This window comes from Cajanus cajan, chromosome 1 (assembly GCF_000230855.2).
Source record: "Cajanus cajan strain Asha chromosome 1, NIPB_CcT2T_4, whole genome shotgun sequence".
Classification (NCBI taxonomy): domain Eukaryota; kingdom Viridiplantae; phylum Streptophyta; class Magnoliopsida; order Fabales; family Fabaceae; genus Cajanus; species Cajanus cajan.
Genome location: NC_138517.1, coordinates 12,159,179 through 12,170,616, shown reverse-complemented (window position 1 = coordinate 12,170,616; position 11,438 = coordinate 12,159,179). Strand labels below are relative to the sequence as shown.

General features: G+C 30.7%; 1 protein-coding gene across 1 annotated transcript; it reads right to left on the bottom strand.

Annotated features, from left to right (window-relative positions):
• Positions 1–8,680: 8,680 nt before the first annotated feature.
• LOC109804044 (protein DETOXIFICATION 49) lies at positions 8,681–11,100 on the bottom strand. Its single transcript, XM_020365792.3, has one exon. It carries the CDS (start codon positions 10,973–10,975, stop codon positions 9,275–9,277), a length of 1,701 nt encoding a protein of 566 aa, XP_020221381.1. The 5' UTR covers positions 10,976–11,100; the 3' UTR covers positions 8,681–9,274.
• Between the last annotated feature and the right edge of the window lie 338 nt (positions 11,101–11,438).

Genomic DNA, 11,438 nt, shown 5'->3' with positions numbered 1-11,438 from the left:
AAGAATACTTGTATCTTGGATAAAATAATGGAATTTGATCTGGTTGGATTAAAAATTAGATGTAGTTTCGATGGTTGAGACGAACCAATATAAAAAAATAAAAAAAATACTTTGTGTTCCTAATGTTTACCATTTTTCCTACACTCCTTACTACAATATTATTACCTCACTGTTTCACGAAACGTGTATTTTTAAGTGACACTACTATTAGAATTTATCTTATTACATGTGATTTTTCTTGCGAATTTTTCATAAAATTTCGTAAGAAACGTTTTCCTACAAACTTTTATATGAAATTTTATTTACAAGTAATACCTTCGTGGATAATATATTTTTGCAAATTTTAAAATTCGCAAGAAATTTTCTTGAGAAATTTTTTGCGAAAAAAATTCGCAGGAAAGTTTCCTGCAAAAAAAAATCTCAAATAAAAAAAAATTGTAAAAAATATCTGTAAATTATTTTTCGCAAATAAATTCGCAAAAAAAATTTGCAAATATTTTTTTACATAAAAATTCGCAGAAAAATGACTTTTCTAGTAATGCACTATTCAACTCTCTTCCGGTATCGCTCTTTTTTCCACAATAAGAAAACATTTTTTAGTAGTTTAAAACCACTAGAAAATGTGGTTTATTTTGTAGTAGATGACTAGTGATTAACCAAAGCTCGCAAGAAACCATTTTTGACGCTTGTATACTTATCAGTTATTTTAAGCATGGGAAAAACCATTTGTAGCCGCTTTTAACCACCAGTAAATGTAATTTTAATCACCAGAAAACATTTTTTTTAGTAACAGACAAAAATGAGAAAATTAATTTTATGAAAACGTACTAAAATAATAAAATACATACATTTTAGCCACATACATTAGAAATTTTAATTAGAATCACATGAAGTTTGTTGCATTATTTAGTACGTCATACTATTTATAACCTCAAACAAAAATTAGAATCAAATTGTTTTTAAAGTTCTTCAAAAAGATATTTGTAAATATTTTTGAATTTGACTTGTCCAATTCAACTTGAACGTTCTCATCACCAAATATAAGTGACATTTAGAACCATCAAGGAAGAACAAAATATATTACTTATTGTAAAGTTTGATATAAAGGAAATCAAGGAAGCGATGAAACTGTGACGGGGGAGTAAGGGAGTAAGAGCCTAGGGCCGGATGGATACAACTTTAATTTTATTAATTAAATCTTTTAGGTCATTATTAAAAGATGATATTCAAAAAGTCAGGGGTCAATTTCATATGATTGGGTTGTTTCATAGATGAATGTTGAACTATCAAAATGTTGCATTTTAAGATGATGTTCATTGATGTTTTGTCTTAATTTATTGTTAATTTTTTTGGCAATACTTCATTTTTTCATTAAGTGTGTTGAAAAACAAAAAAAAAAAAAAAAGGCTAAATTTAGGTGAACTTGTGCAATTATGGAGTAAATTTATCATTCCAACATACATGACTATGTTCTAAGGAGAAGTTTTCTCATGTCAAGAAGCAATATCATGCTATCATGCTTGGCTGATGAAGCATACCCTTCACACTTGTGAAGCATGCCTGTGTCTCCCTTTGGCACGTTGTAAAGCACAACCATACTTACTTATATGCATAGTTGTGCTTGTTTGATTAAGCATGCTCTGTTCACAGAAGAATCACGTCTGTGTTCTCCCTCTGCTTTAAACTAAAGTGTGCCATGAGCACAACTATGCTTTCCTATATAGACAACCGTGCTTAAAAGTTTGTTCTAAATTTTAATTATAAATATGGATTTCCAAAGCACATAATAGTCATCCAGTTTTATCCAACTTTTACTTCTAGTTTCTCTTATATTTTATTTTCTTTCATGTATTCGTTATTGAGGTTCTATAAGAGGCTAAAAGCCAAATCCTGAGTGAAGGATTCTTCTTATCATGATTATTCCTTTTCCATTATTTGATGGGTTCTAGTCCGTGTCCATACATGTGCATTTTAATGTTATATGAAAAATTGATATGTCTTGGATGAGTGAGATGTGATATTGTTATTAATCTATCTATATTATACATGTTTTGTTTGTGTTTGGCTATCTGGTGTATATTCCTACACTATGAGCCGAGTGAGATGTTTCTCACTCTCTTTTCTTTGTGTTGCTTTCCTTTGATCGTTATACAAGTGATTATCAGCATGAGGCTAATGATGTTGGTAATGAAGCTTAGGCTTCTATGTGGACTTTGCTCTGATAGGACATGTGACGTCGGGACGTAGATAGGATTAGATTAGGGTGTTATTTCTATTAAATTATTTTGGAAACTTTAATTTTATTTCTTTGTAAATTTTGTTGATTATGTTATTTGTTTAAATTATAGATGTGATGTTCTCTATCTGAACATATTTGGTATTTTTAATAATGAAGGATTATGTTATTCTAATTTTATTATTTATGTGTTATGGTAAGCGGGGTAGAGGGAGTCACAACGGTGAGCGGCAATGACAACGGCTGTGAAACCTATTTTTGATTCTGAACCTATCTCTCCGATTGAATTGAAGCATTTGGGTATTTTTTGGACGTGTTCACGGATTAAAATTATTTTTTTTTGTCTGTCAACTATGTTACGTCGGACGTGGAGGATGTCCAACCATTTTGGGATTTAAGGTTAGTGCAAATACATTGGTTTACATTGTTTTGGTGGCGGCGATTGGATTGAATTGGAGGATACATTGTTAGGGTTTTCCTCTAGCGATTTCCAACTACGATGGTATGAGACCTTTGGGTGTTTTTCGGTCACGGTGAGCGGCAATGACAACGGCGGCGAAACCCATTTTTGATTCTGAACCTATCTCTCCGATTGAATTGAAGCATTTGAGTATTTTTTGGACGTGTTCATGGATTAAGATTATTTTTTTTGTCTGTCAACCATTTTACGTCGGACGTGGAAGATGTCCGACGTAATTTTACGTCGATTAAAACACCCGACGTAAATTTACGTCTTCCGCATTAATATCAGATATTTTTTTGACGTAAAAAATCTAAAATAACAGATGTAAAATGTCTCTTTTATACTAGTGATATAAATCTATTTAATCATATATAATTAAATTATTAATTTTGAATAAAATTTAATAAAATATTTTAAATGTGATTATAACTTTTTCTACACGTCTCCCTGAGTACAATTTTTTTTCCGGTCATCCTAATATTAATGTAATACATATTACATGCAAGTAAAAAAGAATATAGTCATTATATGTTGATGAGAGGGGGAAATAATAAAATACTTACATAAATCATTGACATAAAAAATATTTAAATAATACATGACAAGTTAAAAGGATTAAGTATTATGTATTTCTTAATCATTACAGTTCATACAGAATCTATAAAATGAAATAATACATGACATACTTAAAATTAAAAAGATTAAGCATTATGTATTTCCTAATGCTTACAATTCATACAGAATCTATAAAATGACAATCCCAGTAGAAATATTCTGTACAACATGCAAAATAAATAAGTTGACTATTATATAAAAGTCAACATATATTTTTTACATTTTTTTCAACATACGAAATTCCAAACGAGAAAAAAAAACACTTAATGATGGAAATCTAATCAGATGACACCTGATGATTGACTTTTATCAACAGCCATGCTCTTTTAAAAATGTACGACATTTCATTCTCAGACTTTTCTGTTTCCCGTTAACTGCATCCACACCATTACCCCATGTGTGCAGAGTCTAATCAGACAACACCTGAACACAGTTTCAACCTAGTTTTTTTATTTTTTTATTTTTTTATTTTTTATTTTTTTTTTATAAATGTTTTCATTATATATATACACAATTTTATTATTAAAAATTATTTTTATTTGTATTATAAATAAAATATAAGTTGATATATTGTTAAAAGAATATAAATACTATAGTGATACATAATTGTTAAAGTTTATTTAAAATTAATATTAAAATTGTATATAATTATATATTAAATAAATTTATACAATTATATTTATAATGACAATTTTTATATATTACTATCTAGCATTTCTTGTAAAGTGTTTAATAATTTTTATGTGTCAATTTTGTTCAAATTAAAATGAGTTTCGATGCGCATAGTAGAGAAGAAATTAATAAAGAAAAGAAAAGAAAACAGAGAAAAGAATAAAAATAAAGTTATTTAGCAAAAAAGAAGTAAAAGAGAAATAAAAAAGTTAGAAAAATTATTTAATATAAAAATAATAAATATTTTTATTATTATTATTAATATTTTATTACCTTTTTATTATTTGATTTTTATAATTTTTAAATATTATTTTATATATAAAAAGAAAACATAATCGTTTTTGTTGCATCTGTGGCCAATTTTTCTCCAACTTCTGCTTATTTTTGCAAAGAAGTCAAAGCAAAATTACTCACATTTTTTCGCAATTCTGCACACTACCACTGCACTAAACGAGGATAAATAGTAACTTCTTCTCTTCACAATTCTTTGGTATTTCGTGCATAGTAAAAGCGTTGTATATGTTGTTTAAAAATTTGAAGTTAAGATTATTTTATATTTTCATTAAATTTTAGCAAGTTAATAATATGATTTTTTTATTATAAGATATAAGGAACCCAAGGCAAAATAAAACAATAACTACTGCTTATGAAAATAGGTTCCCAACATGAATTTAATGTTTAGATTATGAAATAATAAATAGAAATCTCTGAATGTAAAAAAAATTATTTTTATTACTTATCCAATAAATTATTAATTTTCTAAAAAGAATATTTTTATTTTTTAAAATATAGTTTGGAAGAAAATTTCTACTAATAAAACCGATCAATTAAGTTTTTTTTTTAAAAAAAAAACAAATCAGTGATTGACAAAGTTAAAGTCAATAGAAATTTTACACCAATAAAGTAATACAAAATTACTATTTTATTATAAAGATATATTCATTTTAGTTATTTAAATGAGTTAATTAATAACTGAAAGACAATTTAAATTATATACAGAAACAAAAATTGTCTTTAAATAAATTAATTAAAAGTAAATTTAAATATGTTTGTAGTTAATGTAAAATGAATAAATTTAAATTTTAGTTTACGCAAATATTGGAATCAGTTTTCTTTCTTGTAAAAAGTGTAAATTTTGATTTTGGTTCCTAATTATATATATTTTTATTTTATTCTCATCCTTTTAAAATATGAAGTCATACTATTTTTGATCTCTAATGCATATTTTAAACTAAATAAGCAACACTTGTTTTAAGAGTTTATAATTTCTTTTAGAGATATCACATATTGATATACACATATATAGTATCACAAATAATTAATTGAAGGCCCCACTTAAGATAACCATTTAGCTGTCTAGCAAACTCATAAATACTAATGGATAAAAAAACACACATAAGTAGTACTAGGTAATATGAATCACATAATTGTAAAACTAAAACAATGGTTCCACATTTTAAAGGAATAAAAAAAACAATTATAAGGACTAAAATTAAATCTTGTCCATTATAGATTAAAAACATGTTAAATTCTCAAACTTATTTTAGGGACAAAGACTAAAAAATCACTCTTTCCAAAATGATTTTAGTGATAAGAATTTTATTTTGAATGGAGTAAGGTTATTATGTATGATAAAATTATCTCTTTTCAAATATTTAATACAATTGCATATAAAATATAATTGAAATATAATTGATTCAGATGCTTATTATTAATACTTTTATCTTTCACCATTCCTTAGGATAAGTTATCTTTAAAGGAAAACTTTCAATCTTAATAAATATTTTATACATGATTAGTTTATATTAACTTATTTATAAACTAATCAACACTAATGTTCTCTAAAATGTTTCTTAATCATCCTTAAATGCTCATTGACTTTAAGAACATCTTCGAAACAATCACCTGGTTTGAAATTTTGAAGTTTGATCCCTTTTTTTTTGTTTGTAATTTTATCTCGTAAAATGTCTACTTCACAACCTTGTTTATGTTATCTTTTTATTTTTATTTTTATTTTTAAATTTTTTTATGTTATCTTGCTGACTAAAATTATGATAAAATGAGTAGTGCTGTTGTTTGATGCTAGAAAAAGCACTAAAACAATAAAAATAAAAAGAATTGACATAAACAAACAAAGTCAAAATAACCGTACGTGCACTTTAATTTGTCATGTATTGATGGTCCATTAACCGTTGTCACCAACCAATTCGTTTATAAAAATCAAAAGAAAATGTAAACAATCTTAATTAAAGAAATGAGAGAAAAAGGGTATCCAAAAACAATTTGGTCAGTCACATGGAACATTAAAAAAAATTAGGAAGAATTAAAGACAAGTGATCATAACAAAAAATAAGTCAATTTATTGTAAAAGTATATACTTGTACTTTAACATAAGCTCCTTAGAAAAGGAATTTGGAGGAATCGTGATGGAATAAGCTATCTAATATTTCTGAGTTAAAAAAACTTTTTATCGACAACTAATTATATTATTCAATTGCGTCATGTCATTATTAAAAATAAATATGTTTATATTGACATAATATAATTAAAAAATATAATTAGTTGTTAATATAAAAAAACGTTATACTGATAGTATATATGTGATTAATTCTATTTCTATTAACCTCATCCCCATTTTAAGAAATTTAAGATCCCATAATAATCAAAGATATAGTCAAAATAGTGTCTAAGGTTAAACAAAAAAAAAATTTAAAAAAATGATTCCCAAATTCTTAGACTGTACGTTGATTTCCAACAAAAATAGTGCCATCCTTATTATTACTGTCAATTAATAATGAAAGCAACAAAGCTAAGCAAAGAGGGTGTGAAGATTTTGTCCCCCCCCAAATAAAAATGTCTTACTGGTGACTCTTCATAAGAATCTGTTACCCCCATTAAATCAATGTGCAACTTGATCTGCAACTTGCGCTGTTCTTTCACTTTGAAAAACTGAATGTGCATAAATTCCTCTGCTTATCTGCACAAAAGTACCCATCCCATTTTGTGCTTAACTAATGGTTTTTATTTTTTGTTGCATCTTATTCTGTTTAATAGTAAAAGACCACATCATGTCCACCAAAAGTTTTGGACAGTGTCAAGATTAGTGCAACAAAGCACAAATTCACAAACTACCATGATTGATAAATAATTATATCCTTTAAATATGTGTTCAAGATATCGATCTTTGAATTCATGTAAATTTAAAAATACGTGTTAGAGAAGTTAGTTTTTAAATAAATTTCAATAATGAAAAAGATTAGTTTCTAACTCTCTATTAAGAAATAACATTAGTTAAAAAAGATAAATAAAATAAAGAAACATGAAATCACACAAAAGATACAAGAATTCAAAGTACAAATTCACAAACTAACATCATACAATGTAACTGATAAATAATTATGTCTTTTAAATATGTAATCTCTTTGAATTCACGTCTCTCAAAAAATATCTATTAGAGATATAAGTTTTATAAATGAATCTTAGTACCTTGAAAGATTATACTCTAATTCTAAAAGTAAGAATGACTTGAATTAAAAAAGAGAAAAAGATACGAATTCACACAAAAGGCACAAGAACCATAAAATCAGGGTAGAAAACCAAGTGAGACCACATAAGCTGCCGGCGTTGGGCAATGGCACCCCAATTTTATGCCATAAATTGTTGTCCTACCCGTGAGTGAGTTTGACTTGAAATTCAAGTTCTAAACATTTTTTATACTCCAAAATACAATCTTCACTATGAGTGAGACCACCTTGTACTTGAGAACTCCACGACAAATTTCCACCACTTGAGCATTAAAACATAGATTTGCTCATATCCATTTAATGTGGTCCTTGAACAAATAGAAACCCCTCATATATCATCAATTGGTCAAACTCTGCCCCATGAGCGAGTGATCTTGTGATCTGAATTGCTAGTGACTCCACGTTTGTTATGATCCCCATCTTATTTTAGGCAAACAATATTTGATAGTTGAGATCTTTCCTAGTACAATGCCAACGGGGAGAGGTGTACTTTTTCGTTTATTTTATTTTGTCCCATGTATAAGCAGGAGAGGGAAAAGTTGATTTAACACAAGTAGCAAGTTTTCAAGGTGAGAGGGTCATGAAATTAATGCAACTTGATAGTGAAACCAACTTCAGTCTCTATCTATACAATCCAAAACTAAAATGAAAACTGCTGAAAAAGGACTTCTTTAAAAATGTTGCTTAATCAAATTCTAAAAGTAACTCATGACAATTAATTTATTTGACTAAGTCTCATACATATATAATAATGTGCCAATTAGGTATGATAGGACCGAAGATCTTAGTTTAGTAGTGAGGAACCAAAGACAGCTAGCTAAACTTTGCTTCAATCTATGTGGGGTGAGAAAATGCATTATTTTATTTCCACTGATGCATTAAAGGTACAACAATGTGCAATTCATTCCAAAAATATGTGGCAGGCTGGCTGCTATACATAAATAGAAGATCCTAATTCTTCAAGTCAATGTCAAATTTCATTATGTTAAGAAATTCTCTTACTTCAGGATAAATCTGGTTTTACTACTTTAATTTTTTTTTTCTCATTTTGTATTTTCTATTAATCTTGTAATTTGGCGAAATAAAACTCCAAATAGAGTAGGCAGATTCTCTAAAGCTTGTTGTAGCTTTTATAATGACTTCTTTTAGAGAACATGAACAAAGGGAGAGTGAGGACAAAAGGTGAATGTATTGAGGTAGAAAATAGAGGAACAGACAAGTCAGTAAGAGGCATAAATCATGAAATGAGGGTCTCTTCTCTTCTTCTGTGTAAAGCTGAACAAAAAAAGTACGTTACAGAAATAATGGTTACTCCTCCCGGACACCACATTTTCCTACTTCCCATGACATTCAATGCCCTGCAAAATGTAATTGAATTTTACTGGAAATAGCAGAAGTCCATAGAGGAGAAGCATATGCTGCTGGTGAATTTTCTTAAGGACAAAACTTAGACGCAGTTCGTTACACATTTTCAGTGTTATTTTTCAATTAGAATTGGAGTTTCACTCTGGTCATTGTTCTAATCTTAAATGTAAACCTTTTATTTAGTGGATTACTGAAGTGAAACTCTAATTTTAATCGGAAAATAACACTGAAAGCAAGGAACTTCATCAAGTGATATCTAAAAATCATAAAATAAAAATGTTATCCTCTGTCTCTACCCTACTGCCCTATACAGTTAAAGACAAATTTGTGAAATATTTTATCCTCCTCTCTTCAGTGTTTGTTTTTCTCTTTATGGCGGTTGATTAATTAAACCAAGGACTACTTATTTTCATCTGAATCAGCGAGTAATGCCAAAGAATCTTCCTTGCTTTCATGTTTGAGTGGCTTCTCTGGATCAACCTCATGGTTGTGATCATCAACAATAGAATCTGCTCCCATTCCTGTGAGTTTCTTGGCTCTTTGAGCCTCAAATTCCCAATCAGTTCTACACAGAACCACCAACATGGTCACTGCACAACACCCTTGAGCTGCAAGTAGGCCAAGCCAGAGTCCTTGGAAATCATAGCCAGTGAAAAAGGCCAACCAAATGGACACAGGCATTCCCACAAGGTAGAAGCATCCCAAGTTGATGTTAGCACCAACTTTAGGCCTTGCTGTGCCTCTCAGCACCCCACACCCTGTTGTTTGAGGACAGTTCCCAAGCTCACAAAGACCTATTATAGGCAACACCATAGATGTCAAAGTTATAATCTCCTTGTCCCTTGTGAACATGCTAGCCCATGTATTCCTAACTATGAGAGCAAAAACCAATGCCAAGACACCTGACATGAAGCTGCAAGACAACCCGACAATGGCAGAAAGCCTTGCCTTTGAGGGCTTCTGTGCCCCAAGCTTGTTGCCAACTCTTGTTGACACACTGAAGCTCAATGAAGAAGGGAAAATGTAAAGCAAAGAAGTGGTTTGGATCAAAATCCCCATTGAAGCCACAGTTGCTTTGGGGTTTACCAACAGCCCACACAACAAAATCATGATCTCATACCACCACCACTCCAAGCACACTGAAACACAGCTTGGAATGGCCAAGTTGAGAAGAGACCTCCACTGTGTGAAGCACTCAAAGGAGAAGCCTCCCCATGTCCTCTTATGAGTCCCAGAGAAGACAACATAAAGAATCAAAGAAGCCACAAGGTTGAAGTTTGTCCAGACCCCACCAAGAGCCACCCCTTTGACTCCAAGCTTGAGGTGAGCAACAAGGAAGTAGTTTATAGGGATGTGAAGTAGAATTGACAAAGTGGCACAAAGTGTGAGAGGAAGGGTAATGGATTGTGTCCTGAGGTAAATTCTCAAAGGGTGTAGGAAGGACTGTGCTATGAGGTCAGGAATGGAGTAAACAAGATATGATTGGGCTTGTGAGGCTATGGTCTCATCCTGGCCACAGAAGAGGAGAATTTGCTTCATGTAGAGCCAAAGGAGTGATATGGGGAGGGAAGTGAAGAGGAGCAAGAGAATGGTTCTTTGCAAGCATAGGCCAAGGAGGGTGAACTTTTTAGCACCAAAGGCTTGGCCGCAAATTGGCTCCATGCCAACAGCAAGGCCAGAGAGGATTGAGTAGCCAGTGATGTTGGCAAAGCCAACAGCTAAGGAGCCACCAGCCAAGGCAAGCTCACCAAGGTGGCCAAGGAAGAGCATGGAGATCATGGAGCGGCAATAGAGGAGGAGGCCAGTGAGGATCATTGGGATAGCTATTTTGAATATGGAAAACACTTCTTTGATGGCATCAGGGAAATGGGGTTTTGTTGCTTTTTTTGTTGGTGTTGGTGTTGTGATGTTATTTTGATGAGGTTGTGTTGGTGTTGGTGTTGGTTTTGGTGGTGGTGTGGTGTTGTTATGTGGTTTTTTGATCAAAGGGTTGGTGAGCATGTTGGGGTGGTGAGACTCTTGGGGGGGCTTGATTGGAATTGGGCAATCAGAGGAGGAAGTGCTGCATTTGCAGGTGACGTCAAGAGTTGGATGACACATAGTTTGTGTGTCCGTGTGTAGGGGAAAAAATGGTTTTTGAATAGACTCGAAACAGAGAGAGAAACAGAGAGAGATAGAGAGAGGGGTATTTGAGGACTGAGAAGGACGGGGTTTGGAAAGGGGTAGTGTGTGGGGTTTTATAGAGTTACAAGTAAGAGGGACATGAGACTTTGAATTTGTCACTTTCTCCAACACGGATTCACATTGTTTAAACACTTGAGTTGAGTTTAATCTTCAGTTTCATGAGTTTGGAAAAGGTGATTAGCGTTTCACCTGTTAGGTAGGGATTGCAGTTTTGTTTTAAACTCTTGGTATTTGAAAACAAATTTAATTAAAAGAGAAGAACAACTTTATACTAATATGATGTAAAATAAATAATTTTATACAGTTAGTTAATCATAAATCATCATATATGATAAATATATTGATTTTTATTATAATTATTTTAAGAGTAAATCAATGA

What these genes read in the sequence shown, in the direction of transcription:
- LOC109804044 (XM_020365792.3), bottom strand. Translation starts at nt 10,975, where the DNA reads ATGTGTCATCCAACTCTTGACGTCACCTGCAAATGCAGCACTTCCTCC.